This window comes from Tachypleus tridentatus, chromosome 6 (assembly GCF_004210375.1).
Source record: "Tachypleus tridentatus isolate NWPU-2018 chromosome 6, ASM421037v1, whole genome shotgun sequence".
Taxonomy (NCBI): domain Eukaryota; kingdom Metazoa; phylum Arthropoda; class Merostomata; order Xiphosura; family Limulidae; genus Tachypleus; species Tachypleus tridentatus.
The window spans coordinates 94,401,707-94,418,722 of NC_134830.1; the positions used below are offsets into that span (position 1 = coordinate 94,401,707).

At 37.7% G+C, this 17,016-nt stretch overlaps 1 protein-coding gene across 4 annotated transcripts in view; it reads left to right on the plus strand.

Moving 5' to 3' along the window:
* The first annotated feature begins 2,353 nt into the window (after positions 1-2,353).
* Positions 2,354-17,016, plus strand: part of LOC143253074 (testis-expressed protein 11-like) — a 46,164-nt gene continuing 31,501 nt past the window's right edge. For 3 of the 4 annotated variants that reach the window (XM_076506275.1, XM_076506276.1, XM_076506277.1), the window contains exons 1-2: positions 2,354-2,427; positions 3,649-3,911. In XM_076506275.1, the coding sequence (XP_076362390.1) occupies positions 3,694-3,911 (218 nt within the window). In that variant the 5' untranslated portion in view covers positions 2,354-2,427; positions 3,649-3,693. Of the gene's footprint in view, positions 2,428-3,648; positions 3,912-17,016 lie in introns of those variants that run through there. The other variant, XM_076506278.1, reaches the window with a different exon arrangement.

A 17,016-nucleotide genomic window follows, 5' to 3' on the forward strand; every position in this document is an offset into this window, starting at 1 on the left:
CCAACTGAAGACAAGAACAAGAATAATGATGATTTTACACTGTTAAATCAGACCAAAGTCTTAATGTGGTATCCTAAATTAATTAGATTTTCTTAGCTAATAAGTATTTCCATTATACTTGCTCAATGAGGATAAACTTTCAACTCATATTAACTTATACACATCTCTGTTTCAAACTTCAAAATGAATATAGCCCCACTCTAGAGGTATATGACAAGGAACAGGCCCAAGCAAGGCACTATAAACTCTTATTGTTTTAAGTAAATTTTCTCTAAAGTGGAATAGAATTGCAAGTTTACTATCTTCTTATGTCCAATTTAAAGCTCTGTCTCTAACTGAATCCTGAAATGTACTGTTATTTTAATTTCAGCTATTTATATATATATATATTAATAAGGTCACCAAACTGCATTTGGTTCTGTAAATGAATTTTATTCAAAGCTAAAACACTTTTATGACTTTTCAATTCTAAAATTTTAGAAATACAATCTAAACTTGAGTGTGGTTCAGAGAGTTCTTAATAATCACAACAAAATACTTTTATCCATTCTATCAGTATCCATAATGATTTGCCTTTGTGCATACTTCTTATTTCTTGAGCCAGAAAATTATGAAAACGTTGAGAACTGTTTGAAATAAAACAACTTTTTTCAGATACAAGCTGAGAAAATCTTTGTGTCAATATCAATTTTCATGTCTGTCACTCTCCTCCACTCGTGCTAAGGACATTGTATAAATGAATGTTGTTGAGTGCTTGTTTTTACTATATTGAATTAATTTTGATGAGCAGTTGCTATTTGTTTTGAATAACACTGGAAATTAATTTCAAATTTACTGATCATATATAAGACTTATTGTGAATACATAAAACACCTCAGATGCAAGTACATGGAGTATAATGTGTTAAATTGCTGAAATAAAAATTAACTGCATAAAAGTTTAGATTTTTCTCAGTATGGCTTTATAAAATTTTTCAGTTTGTCTGATGTTTCATGTGATATTACATCTTTATAAAAATAAGTTATTTATCAAGATCTTAGGAGCAAATAAAATTTCAAAAATATAAAGTGAAACATAAAATCATGATATTTTTTATAAAATAAATTAAGAAGTAACTAAAACATTTCAATGCTATATAAAATAAAATATCAACATTAACATCCAATGTTATACATCTTTTGAGACCAAAGAAAGCATTCAGAATTTGTGGCTATGGGTTGTCCAGTAAAGTGGTTCTAATAGAATAGGCCTGCAGTTGAAATGTATTCTAATTAGCTTTCCATGTTCCAATATTGAAAGTACATATTATGAATAAATGTTCTACTTATTGTTAAATATGACACTGAAATCAATTATTAATATCTTAACATCAAGACCAAAAAGCAGTAAAGAAAACACAAAGGTGAAAATATATGTTGAAACTGTGCAGTGAATGTGAGGGCAGAAGGTAAAACTAATTAGTTATCATATCCAGAATTAAAAGTGTATCACATAGCAACTTTGACTTGAGCACAAAAAGGAGAACACCTTGATTATAGAATATAAAACATTTTTTATTACATGTTCATAAATTTATTTTTAAACTTTAACATTATTACATAGTGTGTTCAACATAGTGCTAGTAAAATGTGTTTTAAATCCTTTTCTAATGATCATTTACATAGCTAAAACCTTCATAGAGCATGACAACCACAATTTAGTGTAAGGGAATGAAAACAACTTCAACAAGAATAAATAGCATGTGCTTGCCAACTTCAACTAAAGACCCTGATTCGGGTCGTTTGAATTCATGTTCACATTTATTTGATTTCTGCCTTCGACGGACCTGGCCATTCTCTCGGCGCTGCCTTTGCCTTGGTCTAGGATAACATTAAGAGTGACCTCCTTCACCTAAAAAAAAAAAGAGTCAAAAATTATTTAATAAATAAATAAATAAAACTAAACCTAATAACCTTTCATGAAAGGGGATGAAGAGGAACCACGACGTTCCTGAACGCCCGGTTGGAGAGAGAATTCTTACAATTTCTCTCTCTCTAAAGTAAACCCCGCCACGTTAGTTTGCATTTTACTTCAACTAAATTTCGTGGTGATCTTTTCATAAGTCAGAACACACAAAGTTTCAGAATACTGTTTTCTCTTGATCAATTGACACATTTATTGACTTTTTAATTCAGAAATGCCACTACCCACTTTAGAAATTACTAGTATAGGTATTGAAAATCTATTTTAATGTTTTAATATCAGTTTTGAATGTTTTGTAATTCATATATATCATACAGTTGAAAAGAAATTTTCTTTTCCTAAATTGACTTTTATGAAATAATGTATAGAAGATTTTGGGATACATATTTCAGAAAATGGCAGTCATTTCTATAAAGACATACTGAGTTGTGTGAATAAGGCAGGATTATTTTGGCTATACAAAAGGTCAGTGTTTCAAAGTTGAACTAATATTTGGTTTCAGTTTAAAGCAACTGAATTAGCAAAATAAACATTACTTTATGAAAACGAATTTTTAATGAAACATTTTGTAAAAGTTAATATATAATAATGGATGATAACTAAGATTACTTTTAAGTTACATATATCTCATATTATTAAATAATTTATAAAATTTTAAGCAACTGTTAGATTATATATTTTTAATTTCATTTTTGTTAATTTATATTCAAGTGGTATTAATGTTTTCTTCATTAATTGCAATTTTCTTTAGGATATATAAGCTCTGTAGTATGTTTGAATAATTCAATTAAACCAGAAGAAAAATGTTTCAATTTATGATTTTTACATTCAGATGATACTCTGCATACCTTTTATAGAGTACCATTTAATATGGTATTATGTATTTGATGTCAAAGTTATCTGTTATTCATTTTAACTTACTTTGCTGATTTACTGATGGTTCATGCTAAGGGAAAGTAAGTACCAGACCAAGTATACAAAGATTCTAGAAAAGTTGTAAATATAAATTTGGGATATTGGAAAATGGAAACTGCAAAATTGACAAAAATATTTTAATTCTGCACATGAACAACATTATTTGCTTCAATTTCTCAGTCTAGGTCAGACTGACATCATCAATTCACAGACACATCTTGAGTTCAAATATTTTGCTATATTTCATGTAGATACACTTGGTACATTTGGAACTACTGTCAACATTCTATTCTTTCTTCAATATAGGCCCATCTGACAGACCAATTCTGAGCACATTTGGTTAATAATGAGATAAATGTAAGAGTTCTGAAATTTAATGTTGCACTTATTTAAAATTTTTTTGTAAATATGCTGTTGAGAGCTTTATTTTAAGAACTGTGTTAAACGTATGAAAAATATTTACATATTTTTATTGAAGATGTCTTGTAGGTATGACCCTATTATAAGGTAATGTATTAAATGTAAAATAAAACCAACCTTTAAAGCATACAATAAAACTTCTGTTTGGTCTTACACTAAATAAGACTCTCATTTTGCATTTTATGTATTATCCTATTTTTTAATGTTAAACTTGTTACCTTGGTTGAATTCAAAGTAACATATTATTTATTAGTTTTGTAGATTTGATAACTATACATTGTAAATAAATACTTTTTATCCTATTTAATTTTAAAATTTATTATTGTAAACTTATTTAACAATTTTTCTCAGGATCAGAACAACAGTGTTGATATCCAAGAAGAAAGTTGTTGGTACATGAAAGTGTGCTGGAACCTAGCTTTACAATCTGATGTACCCTCTGATGTTATGTTTGACTTCTTTACTCAGTGCTGTCATTTCCTAAGTATTTGCAACACAGACAATAATGCTGCTAGTCAGATTCGTTACAAGACCTCTCTGCTGATGGCTGCAGCCTCTGGAATTAATGCAGCTAATCAGGAGAACAATTCCAAAATTAGAAAAACCATCATCAGGTTACTAATAATTTCTAGGTTCTTGTTTGCCCCATCACTTATCCCAGATGCATCATTTACTTATTACCTCTTACTTATTATCAGCAGAAACTTATTTATTTTCTTAATACTGTTGTTTATTTGAATTTCAGCTTTTAAAATTAATATGTAACACTATTAATGCTCTTTTCAGCATATGGTTATGTTTTAAGGTCAAATTCACAAAGTAAACTTCAGTTTTGCTTTTTAATATATCATTGTTAAGTTTGATGTTCAACTTCTTATAATTATTTCTTTAAAATTAATGTATAAGAGTTAATTAATTTGCTTATGGAAAGAAGTTTTTAGGAATTACCAGTATTTTAGTATAATAAACTCTCTTACAAGGACATAAAAATGTAAGAAAATACATTCAAAGACTATTTGGTTCATAAGGATCATACTGATAAACAGTTAAATCATTAAAATAAATTTATTGTAGTTCTTCACATTCACATTTCTACTGAATGAACATTTAACAGAATTCACATTAGTGACACATGCCAAATAATCATACAAACCATTAAACACATTTATAGATAATCAGAAACTAATTTTATTCAAAAACAAGTCTGGATCTATAGTTTCTAAATATTAAATTGTCACCTCTAATATTAATATTTCCAATTTCTTTCATTTCACCACTTAAACAGACTGGTAATATTTTACAACTTGGCTTTTAAATACCTGAGTTAAACCTATCTTTATACAGTTCATGTTTTTTAAGCTAAATACACTACATCACCAAAAGTATGTGGAAACTCCTTCTAATTAGTGGGTTTGGCTATTTCAGCCACAACCATTGCTAACACATGCATAAAATCAAGCATACAGCCATGCAATCTGCATAGACAAACATTCTACTGTGAACTAGTGTGGTCTACCACTTCTTAGAATGGGACTGCCAAGTGCTGAAGTACATATCACATAAAAATCATCTGTCTACAGTTGCGACACTCACTACCGAGTTCCAAACTATTTTTTGAAGCAATGTCAGCACAAGAATTGCTTATTGGGAGCTTCATGAAATGGGTTTCCATGGCTGAACAGCTGCACATAAACCTAAGATCACCATGCGCAATGTCAAGCATTGGCTGGAGTGGTTGGTGTAAAGCACACCATCATTGGACTCTGGAGCAGTGGGAACACTAATGCTCTTGTGGCTGAATAGGAGTGAATTCCTATAGCCATGTTCTAAAATCTAGTGAAAAGCCTTCCCAGGAGAGTGGAAGGAGATGTTCAACAAGCACATAAGGGTGTGGTGGTCAGGTTTCCACATACTTTTGGCCATATAGTGTATTATTATATTAGTGACCCTCTTTGATATTTTCAATATATAGAAAATATTTCTGTATTAAGGAGACCATATCTGCTGTCTGACCTCCAGATGAGGTTCAACAGAATCTGAAAAAAGATAACCTTATTCATATTGCTTTTATAAGAAAAACATTCCCAAGAATTTATGAGTTCTATTTGGCATTTTCCTTTTTAATGTCACAGTATAGATGAGTTTAAAGTATAATCACGAATCACCCTTAGATCCATCTTTTTGTTTACTCCCTGTAATTAAGCTGACATGATGAGAACAGTGCTTAGCTCATTTTTTATATAAAGATAAATATATCTCATTAATTATCTTCTGTCCTGACAAGCAACTATCAAAAAACGTCTAGTTCATGTACAGTAACTTACCTCCACTTAGATCTATAGCTATTCTTGTTTAATGCTGTCTTAAATTCCCAGGTTCCACATTATCCATGTGGATCATTGCACAGTTTAAGATTAATTCTGAAGTTTGTGTTACAGTTCCTGATAACCTTCCAACTACTTCAATGCTATAACACAGGTTTAAGGTCAAGGATCTTAACTGAGGATTATTATCTATCATTTTTTGATACATTGATTATTATATGAATTAACTTTCCTTCAACAATGTTTTGATTTATCTTGAATTGTGTAACCTGTTCATCAGGAGAAGGATTTTGATAACCTTTCTTTTCCACCTATCTATACTGTTTCCAAGCCTCTCCTACAGAATCTGCCAGGTCTAATTCAGCCTTTTTTTTGATATGCTTTCTATGTTGATTTCCACTTATCACTTTCATCAGTATGGTGCAAAAGTGCTAGGATAAAGTCAAAAATTAGATTTCAGGCTACTTTCAATGAACAATAGAAGGTAAATCACAGGTGATACATCAGAATTTTTTAATTATTATATTTAGTACAACACAAACTCAGTGGAAATGCTTGGTTAATATTTTGTGTTGTCCCCTTTTGCTTTAATCACTGCAGACAATCTTTCAGGGAAGTTTCTGTTGGGATTTTACTCCAGATTTTTTCAGTATACTCTCATAAAGTTTCTTTGGAATTAAGTTTTGATTTGTCAAATTTTTATTCTATCAAATTCCATATCTGCTCAATTGGGTTGAGATCAGGACACTGTGGGGGCCATTGCATCATTTGAATGACTCCAGCAGCTTCTCACTTCACAACATAACTTCTGTGTAGGTTGAATGAGTGTTTGCAGTTATTATCTTCTTGGTAGTAAAATCATTTACCAATAATATGCATACTATGATGGATCAATATCTGATGGTACTTGCACTGCTCCAGTATTGCATTTATTTTGCAAATATCTCCTGTTGCTTCAGCAGAAAAACATCCCCTAATTGTCACACTGTCTCCCTCATGCTTTATTACAGATGCTATGCATTGAGATATTTTTCACCTTTCTGCCACCAGATGTACAATTTATGCTTTAAATCAAATATTTTACACTTGGACTCATTCATCTATAAAACCATTTACCACTCATCAACAGTCCAGTTTTGTACTTTTTAAGCAAATTTCAGTCTCTTGATAATATTTTTAGATCAAAGTAAGGATTTTTAACTGCTACATGACAAATATTCCATTCTTGTGTATTCTTTTGATACTATAGATCTGTACATTTTTCGGTCATTTGATATGTGGTCATTTATTTCAGATCAATGGTAGTCTTCCATTGGTAGGCTGCATAAACTGAGATATTTAACATCAGTATCATTGAATTTAGGTGTTCTGTCTCTTCCTTTCCTATTATCAAACTTACCTGTCTCACAGTCTAGGTGAACTTTACAGTTTGGGGAGTATTTCAAATCTGTAGCAATTTGTCAAAGACTCCATCTAGCATCAGGTAAAGTTTTATGTAAACTCTCTGCTCTTCTGACAATTTTCTATGATTTTGGGTTGTAGAATGAAAATAAAACTTAATATATAGTGTTAAACACTGATTTGATTAAGGTTTACTTGTGGACTGCTATTAAATTGATATCTTCTGACGTATACTGGTATCATACGCTGTCTCCTTGGTAGTTTCTTTCTGTATAGTTGAGACACTGCATGGAGTACCATGACAGGTATTTCAGACCCTGAATTTGATTAATATGTTCATTCAAACAGAACCTATATGGTATGCTCTTGGATACAAGTATATGGGAATTCTAAAGAATGATAATTATTCTCATCCTGGCTCATTCAGTTGTCAACAGGAATCAGTTAAGCATTACCATGGTGTTGAAACTTATATTCTGTAATGGCATGGAAGAATTTCTCCATAAAATGAAAAGAATGATGAAATATTGCACAGTAAAACTTGCACAGTACTGCATTTCTTGTTACTTGACAGCCTGTACTTAGAGTTTTTTTTTTCCTTCTGCTCCTGACATCATAGCTGACAACGAGTGTTTTATTTTTCTGTTGTGGTTTAGTGCTAGCATGCCTCAGCATTCACAGGATTCTGATCATTATGCTTTGACTCATCCATTCCTTGACTCCCAGTAATTGGAGTCACTTTTGCCAGTGTGAGAAGCTGACCCTGACAATCCTGTGTTTCTCCCATGTCCAGTTTTCTTGTCCTTTTCTTACTCTCACAGCTTTCCTATTGTACTTGTCCACATTGCATCTTCTTTTTGAGGCATTTCGCTGACATTCTTGAGGGTTTTTTGAGGAATACCTTATTCTTCATGACCTCCACATTTGTGCTAGTGTCATCCTCAGTCCTGTTTTTTCATGCATGCTTTTTTTTTCTGTTGGGACCTTATTGGGATTGATGCTGTCTTGTCATTTGTTTCTATGCCTTCCACTTATCTTCTATAACTTATGGATGGCTCCTTTTCTCCATCAATCTGTTTTGCAGATACTCCAAGTCTTTGTAATTATGTATGGAATCTGTAACAATGTTCAGTCCTTTTGTCCTTATTTATCCCTTTGTCTCAATCTGATCTCATGCTCTTTCCTATAACCAGTTCTCATTCTGCACCCTCCTATCCTTTACCAGCTCCTACCACTAGAGATTAGACACCTCTTTGTTTCCCTAACATTGATTTCATCATTGTCAGCAGTTCTGGTGACCATCAGGTGAATTCTAGTTCATTGGGGACATGTTTAGCCAATTTTGTTCCCCTGTGGCAGGAATTCACTATCAATTCTTGGGTGATCCAAGACTTTCAGAATGACTTCCTATCCATATACTTTCCTCACCCAATTATTTCCTATACCAATATCCTTCCCATTACTTCGGGATCCTGCTATCAATTAGTATATATCTAAGGCTATGCTGACACTTCTACTACAAAGAGATATCGAGTTTGTCAGCCTTCCTTCTGCAGATTTTTACTCTAGGTTTTTTGTCATCCCCAAGAAAACCAGGGACTGGTGAGCTATGATTGATCTGTCCTACCTTAATCAAATTTTGCATTTTCCTGATTTACCATTGAGTACTTTCTCACACTGAAATGGGCTTTTCTCCAGGACTGTGGATAACCAAGGTAGATGTCTGGATTGCTTATCTACATATTCCTTCTCTTTTATCAGTTCAGATGCTATATGGCCTCTGCACTGTCAGATGGTTAAGGCATTGGAGAAGCAGGAAGAAAACTCATGACAAGAATATTAGAACATAAAGATAGATCAATACTCATGAAAACACAAAATTCAGCCATTGCAGAGCACACCACATCAACTGGACACAGAATAAACTGGGAGAAAACTAGATATATTGAATTTTAGAAGACAAGAAAATTCAAAGAATCATTTTATATTAACACAGGCCAGGGCTCTGGCCTGGCTCACTTGTCTTGTGCTGCCTTTGTCTCAAAATTTCCTTTCTAACCCATTAATTTTATAATTCCTCACTGCACTTCGTCACCTTAAACAAGTAAAAGTAAAATACAGGTAAATTTTCAAGCAAAATTAAATAATCTTTAATGTGAGGAGATGAAGAGGAACCACAATGTTTCTGACCACCCCTGTTGAGGAAAGAATTCTTCAGACTTCTTTCTCTCTAAACTAAACCCCTGCCAAGTTCGTTTGCACACACTGACCTGAAGACGATAGGCAGAATACTTTGAAACATCGTCCTCTACACTTGTGTCTCCACAACAGGCAGTTGCCATCCATTCTACAAAGTTTTGTCACTCGAATCATAATTTGAGGGTCGTAGGTTCGAATTCCTGTCACAACAAACATTCTTACCCTTTCAGCCGTGGAGACATTATGTGACAGGCAATCCTATTATTTGTTGCCAAAAGAGTAACCCAAGAATTGGCAATGGGTAATGATGACTAGTTGTCTTTAATCTAGTCTTACACTGCTAAATTAGGGACAGCTAGCACAAATAGCCCTTGAGTAGTTTTGCACAAAATTCAAAACAAACTAAACCAAACCAGATGCTATCTTCTGCTTGTACACTACAGACTCGTATATCAGTTTTGTGTCTTGCCTTACAGACTTGCTTCAGCACTCTATCTATTTTATTGAGGGGTTAAAGCCTTTTGCCAGACTTTTGCATGCTCAAGGACTGCACTTACACTTCTGATAGTTCATTCCAACCTGGAGACTTCTCAACACACGTATCTGCTAAAAACAGAAATAGCTTATGTTAATTGGATTCTCATATTGGATAAGACTTTCGTTTTGTATACCCAATAGAACTGGGTTATGTATGGAACATAACCATACATAATGGTTATTTATGTGGAGACAGATAAAATAAATCTGTGGATTTATTTATGAAGATAAATAATTTATGGATGGCTCCTTTTCTCCATCAATCTGTTTTGCAGATTTTTAGTCAGGCTCAACAGGGTCTTCTTTCCACGCTGATTTCTCCAAGCCCGTTCCCTTGGCTGTGGTTTCGCTAGATAGTAGATAGGGACAGTGGGAATCTCATTAATCCATTCATGCTGGTTACTAATTAGATGACGAGGCATTTGGCTATCGATATTTTACAATTACCCAATTTTACGTCAGGGTCGACGATATCGACAGATGCCGATAGTGAGGACGCATTTAGAATCAATTCATTTGCACAAATTTTAACCTACATTGGTCTAACGACAAGAGGCTGTTAAGATCTCGTCATGTATGTGGGCGGTAATTGACTTACCAGGCGAGGTGGATCTCATTGTTCGCCTTCCACAATACATCTAGGGTGTAAAGCATCGCGACGCCGGCACAAGAACTCTTCAAATATTTCGATCTTATATCAAGGTCCGCCAGTACTTCCGTGTTTCGGATACCAGGCACCGCTGGCACCTATTGGTAAACCGTGGAAAACAATAGAAGTTGCACCAGTTAGATCTTTAATTTGTGGTGCGAGCTCTTCATAGCGGGCGACCTTGGACTTATACGCCTCTAGGGAGCTGTACATGAGTTCGTGATCGGACCGTCACATCAACAACCACCGCTTTTCCTCACGGTGGAAGATCAGATCCGTCTCCGGCGCTCACCATTGCCTGTCTCAATGGTGGGTTCTACCATAACTTTCCATCCTTTACTTACACACTCTTTTATTAGATGGTCACAGATCTTATTGTGACGCCGTGTCCTCATAGATTTTAATTTAGGACACTGACCACTTAGATGACATATGGTCTCTCTCGGGCAGAGCAACCCCGCATTTCGCAACGCCTTTATTAGTACTCAGGTTCCCTCGACTGAGGGCTTCCCTTGTGGGATATACATTTGCCCTTAAAGCAAGACACTTCACCCAGTGGTGGTCCTTCATACCCACCGGTTTAGGTAACCAGTGGTTGGCAGATCTTGAACCTTTGAAGAGACTTACACTGCCTTTGCAGGGCAAGACCTTCCCAGCGCTTCCTTTCCATATCTCTCCAATTAGAATGATATGTTCCAGAAGACTGTTCGGGCTTTGGGATCGGAAGTCCCGCCTTTAAGGCAATGCTTTGGATGTTATCGAGTACTTTCTCAGTTTGGGCTATATATCTAATTGTTTCGTCCGATGAATGGACATGTCTTAAACCTGTCTTGATCTTAAGAGTTGGAACCAGACTTTCCAACTTGACAAGTGCTAGGCCACTGTCTTTGTAACGGAATAAAGTAACCCGTCGGTCGTCGCAAGGCGGAAGATGACACCAGCTCTTCACGGCCTTTTAATTAAAGTGTCCAATTCCTTTAATAACTTACCACCGATGCTCCCAATTCGAGTTGGTAAAGGAGCCGGGTACCGCAAATCGGTTGAGAATCTCAACCCGTTGGTGTGGTTTTAGCGGTACCCTCGAGATGTTATCTATCCACTTCTCGAGGAGAGGAAGTACAGGCTCGCTGTACACCCCGTCCATGGACAGACGCTGGCCCCTAGGTAGCGGTAGGATTGTTCGGTCCGATCATCGGAGTCCTTCGCCATTAACTGTCCATGGAGAACAGTTATTGACGGTAAAGGTCTTACTGGACCCCTAATCAGCATTCCGCGCTCTTGAGATGTTCAGTGAGAGGTCCGTTACCCAAACAGTATTCGTTCACCGTGTCCAACATTTCCTGTAAGCTAGCATGATCTTTAGCCAGCACTGCCATATCATCAGCATACGCCAAAGTAGAAACTGGATCCAGCTTCTTGTTTAGCGATATGCCTCGGCCAACCTCTTCGATCTTACGGATGAGAGGATCCAGGGCAATGTTGAACAAAATAGGGGACATGGGGTCCCTTGTTTAACGCCTCTGAGGAGGCGAATAGGTTTGGTATTCTCGATACCAACCCTAAAGTCATTACACCATCTTGATACATGTCACCCACAAGTCGGATCTAAATGCGGGTGGACATGAAATCTTGCAAGGCTGGCTAGAAGATGTTCGTGGCCAACCGTATCGAAGGCTTTACACAGGTCTAAAAGGCCATAGCCAGAGTCCCATGTTGCTTGGCTTTCCTCATGATGGAACGGAGCAGAAAGATGTTGTCTCTGCAACCCGCTTGAGGAATAAAACCACGCTGTCTGGGATTTATCTGCACGGCCTGCTCGAGGCGACGGGCCATAATCCTGGAATATAACCTAAGCACGATAGAGGATATCGTGATAGGTCTCCAGTTTTGACCTCGCAGATTACTCGATCCTTTCGAAGGAGCACCGACTTATTGACCTTCATGCATTCGGGAATGCGCCTGTGAATAACCATATGTTGTACAGACTTGCTAAGGAGGCGTCGATACCATACTTAAGGCGGTAGAGCAAGAAAGGAAGAGTGATCTTATCGGGACCGGGAGCCCTCTCTTCATGCCTCAAGTGCCAGACTCACTTCGAAGATGTTATCGGTTCCAGAATATTAGTGTTGTCTGCCCTAGGTGGAAGTGGACAGCCGTCAAAATTGACGTTATTATTAGCAACACCGTAGACCTGATCGTAATGGTCTTTCACCTGATCTTTACTGAGTGGACATCTGACAGCATCCCGCCGCCTAATATCTCCTCAGCTAGGCGTTTTCGTTCAAATCGAACATTTTCTGGAACCTTTAAAGCGTTCTACTCTGTGGAACCGCCTTGTATGGCCTCCGAGCAGGATTAATGACTTTAAGAGCCTGCGCGAAGTTCTCGCTTTCTCCATGCTGTCTGAGCATGGGCGATCTCGTCAACCCATGTTTTGTCACAACTTCACCTCCTGCCAGGTTGCTTCGTCCGAGTCCCTTCTGATCTCTCAGCTGACATATGTACGAACAGAACTTAGAACTCCGGTCAGGGATATTTATCCCTTCCCAGTCGAGCTCCTCGTGCTGAACGACGACAGCAGGATCTCCACGACTCTTGATGGTGTGTGAAGCAGTGCAGACGGGCGGTTTCTGTTTATTGAGATCTCGGCGTTTGTCAGAGATCTGTTTTGAGTTTTGCGGGTAGATGTTCTGCGCAGAGAACATTGATGTTCTTTGGCCCGGTATACTACTACCATCTCTCGGAGGGTTCAGATTTCTTCCTCGGACCAGACTACCTGGCGCTGGCGCCCGACGGCGTCCAACTCCAGACATTTGAATGCGCCGCATTCCTTATCCTTGATGTTTGTGTCTCTTATGCTGAGACACGCCTGATTGGGTTTTAAATTCAGGCCGCAGACTTCACAGCCGGCTGGAAGACTGGTTGGCGAACGCCACGGAACGCCGGTACGGACATTTTGGTATATGACATGCGATAGCATGATGGTGGCTATCGTCTTTACCACAAAACATACATCTCGCTTGTGCCACCGAAGTTATGAGTATTTGCCAGATGGACTGCAAATTTAGGAAAACCGCGGAACTCGAAAGTGGGCACTGGTCACAAGCCAAAATCTTATTTTTGCAGGGTAGGTTAACAAATACTGTCCTCCCTACCCTTTCCGTCAATTCCTTGTCACAATTAGGTAAATTTGTCCTTGTCCCTTGATGGCAGTGGGACTGTAACTTAAGCCGTCCACATCTGTGGTTCGGCTGTTTAAAGACTCTAGTTCCTCATTTTCAGAGGATTCATAACTTAGGCCGCCCACCTCTGTGGTTCGGCATCTGCCTCCCTGGCAGTCTGACTCTGCTAAAACAAAACACCTTGGATATGTGTCTGCTCGTTGGAATAGGTTTCATTCAATACCTCTATTCCGATCTTAGGCTTTCCTCTCCCGACGCCGGGAATCGCCGAAGCTACCATCCCGAGGCGGTGCCAAGTAGCATGGGTTTGGCTGTCACCCTGGCACCCCACGAACGCCAAACCATAGCTTTTATCATTAAAATAACTCTCCATATTTACTACAACCGGCTCTGATGTAGGGTAGGTCAGTCCCTACAAAATGCTAATACAGGGTAGGGCTGCAACCTCCCACCGGCACCCAGATAGCTAGCTAACTGGTGAGTCCTCGCCACGGTTTGAAAGGTTTTCCTTCCTTGTCTGGAGCTTACTGCCCCTGCCTTTGGACGTATGATGGTCCGAGCCCATCGCACGGGTTTTCAGTGTTCTCCTTCACGTGTGGAGCTAATACAGGGTAGGGCTGCAACCTCCCACCGGCACCCAGATAGCTAGCGAATCGGTGAGTCCTCGCCACGGTTTGAAAGGTTTTCCTTCCTTTGTCTGGAGCTTACTGCCCCTGCCTTTGGACGTATGATGGTCTAAGCAGCCCATCGCACGGGTTTTAGTGTTCTCCTTCACGCGGTGGAGGATTCAGTTACAGGGGACCCTGTATCCAGCCGTACCGCTGGGAGGTACCTCCATGGCCAGTACTGTTGCAATGTTCCATGGCTCTATAGAGAGTCAATCCGTCACTACTAAGATGACGAAGCATTTGGCTACCCAAAGGAGTCAATCCGTCACTACTAAGATGACGAAGCATTTGGCTACCCAAGGGAGTCAATCCGTCACTACTAAGATGACGAAGCATTTGGCTACCCAAGGGAGTCAATCCGTCACTACTAAGATGACGAAGCATTTGGCTACCCAAGGGAGTCAATCCGTCACTACTAAGATGACGAAGCATTTGGCTACCCAAGGGAGTCAATCCGTCACTACTAAGATGACGAAGCATTAGACACCCTTAAGAGAGTCATAGTTACTCCCGCCGTTTACCCGCGCTTGGTTGAATTTCTTCACTTTGACAGTGAAGTATTATTTGTCTGTAATAGACAAATAACTTTTGTCTATTAAGATTCATTCCTATTAGGGAATCTTAATAGGAGATTCCCTATTCTCCCAAACTATCCCCACTTCTAAGGAACGTTGGAGATACGTTCTCCAACTTCAAAGTTATCTACTTTGGTTCTCCATACTTTGTCTACCCCCTCTTCTTCTGCACGTGAGGTTATATTGCTGTTTTCGGACTTGGGTCAAGCACATATACATTCTCTTTAGTGGACTTTGCACAACCAGTCTAACTCATGTCCTCTTGGACACTGTAATTATCTTTTCTCATTCCCTTATTGTCAGCATGCATTGGTGTTTGAACAAGAACAACATGACAATGGATGCATTGTTTCCTCCATCTCATCTGGATTTGCATCCGTTCACAAATGCTTCCCTCTATGGTTGGGGTCATGGATGAAAAAGCAGAAGGATTCCAGACAATGGTCCCCAATTGAAAAGTCTTACCATGTGAACATCTTGGAGCTTCTGATGGTGCAACATGCTTTAAATCATTTTCTGCCTATTGTACAGAACCGATTTGCCATATCCTTTCAGACAATTCCACTGTTGTGACTTGTATCAATCACCAAAAAGGTACCTGTTCCTATTCTCTTTATAGCCAAACAGTAGAGCTTTTTTTTGGGCCAATATGCTGCAGATTCATCTCTTTGTATATCATGTTACGGATGCTTTCAATGTTGTAGTAGAATAACTTTCTAGACCCACCAAAGTTTATCTTATGAAATGGTCTCTTGACTCTCAGGTTTTCATGTGGCTGTGCAATCAGTAGAATCCTTCTTATTTGCATGTTTCTGACACTCTTCTCTACACCATGTTATTTCTTTTTTTGGTTATTCATCCTGGAACCCTGATTATATATGCTTTCAATCAGGATTGAACCAACTGTTACCATTATGTTTACCCTCCCATCTGATTCATTCCCAGGTAGATTTTGATCATCCATAACACTCTGTGTTAGGTTCTTCTGATTGCATCTTACAGGCTGGCACAATCCTGGTTTCCTTTTCTCATTCAGCTTCAAACTATTCCCGTTGCCTCTTCCACTCACTTCATCCCTAATATCTCAACTTTTGTCACCAGTCCTTTATCCCTTCCTTCACATGCTCCAACTTCATGCCTGGAATTTATACAAGGTGTTTGGGACTGTCTAGGTATATCACCTTTCTTTTAGCTTGAACTTTTTGACCTTATTCTATTGAGGTTTATCAATATAAATGGAAAATCTGTACATATCCACTTCTCGGCCATAGTTCCTCATTTCATGAATTTTCTCACGTGTCTGTTTAATACTGGGGCTTTTGTTTCTTCTCTTGCTGATTTCTGAGCAATCCTATTGAAAGCCTTTCATTTTTCCAAGTACCATTTGATATTTTTCTCTCCTAACATCTCCCTTTTATTATGTTTTGTATAGATACATAGACCAGGCAGTTCTTGCAGATTGGAATGTCAGTTTTGTTCTTTATTACCTTACACTCTCTCCATTTGAACCATCATCCTCATGTTTCTTGTTTCATCTGTCCCTTTAGACTTATTTCCTACTCCTTTTTAGTCTGTGTGCATCATCAGTTGGATATCTTTTCCACTGACATCACATGCACTCTGTTCCATTCCACATACGTTCTCCTTTATCAGGATTGATTATTTTACTCAAAACTTCAATAGCTGGTGAGGGATATTTTTCTTTTTACCAATTTCACTCCCATCCTTCTCTGGTCTAATCCAAACTGACTTATTTACCCTGTGTATATTCTCCACTGTTACATTTCCCACATGGCTTCCTTCCATGGTTCCTTTTCATCCCTTGATAACATTTCTCTGTATGTAACCTTTCTAACCTTACGAGTTGGGTTTGATGACTGATAAGATTAGCATATTCCTCCTCCATTGTGAAATTTATTCCAGATATTGTTACATTAGATCAGTCACTTTACCATTCCCTGGTGTCTTACTTCTGTCTGCCATTGGAATAAATTCTTCAGTCAGGCATGTGGACTAAATCTCACACGTTCATCTCCCACTATCTTCATTAGGTGGCTATTTCTTCTGGGCTAGGATACCACTATTCTTCAAACTTCAGTGCAGCAGTGGTTGTAAGATATTTTTTATGTATATAATTTTTTTCTTCTATTGATATGTCTCATTTAAGTTTAAGTTTTCTACTCA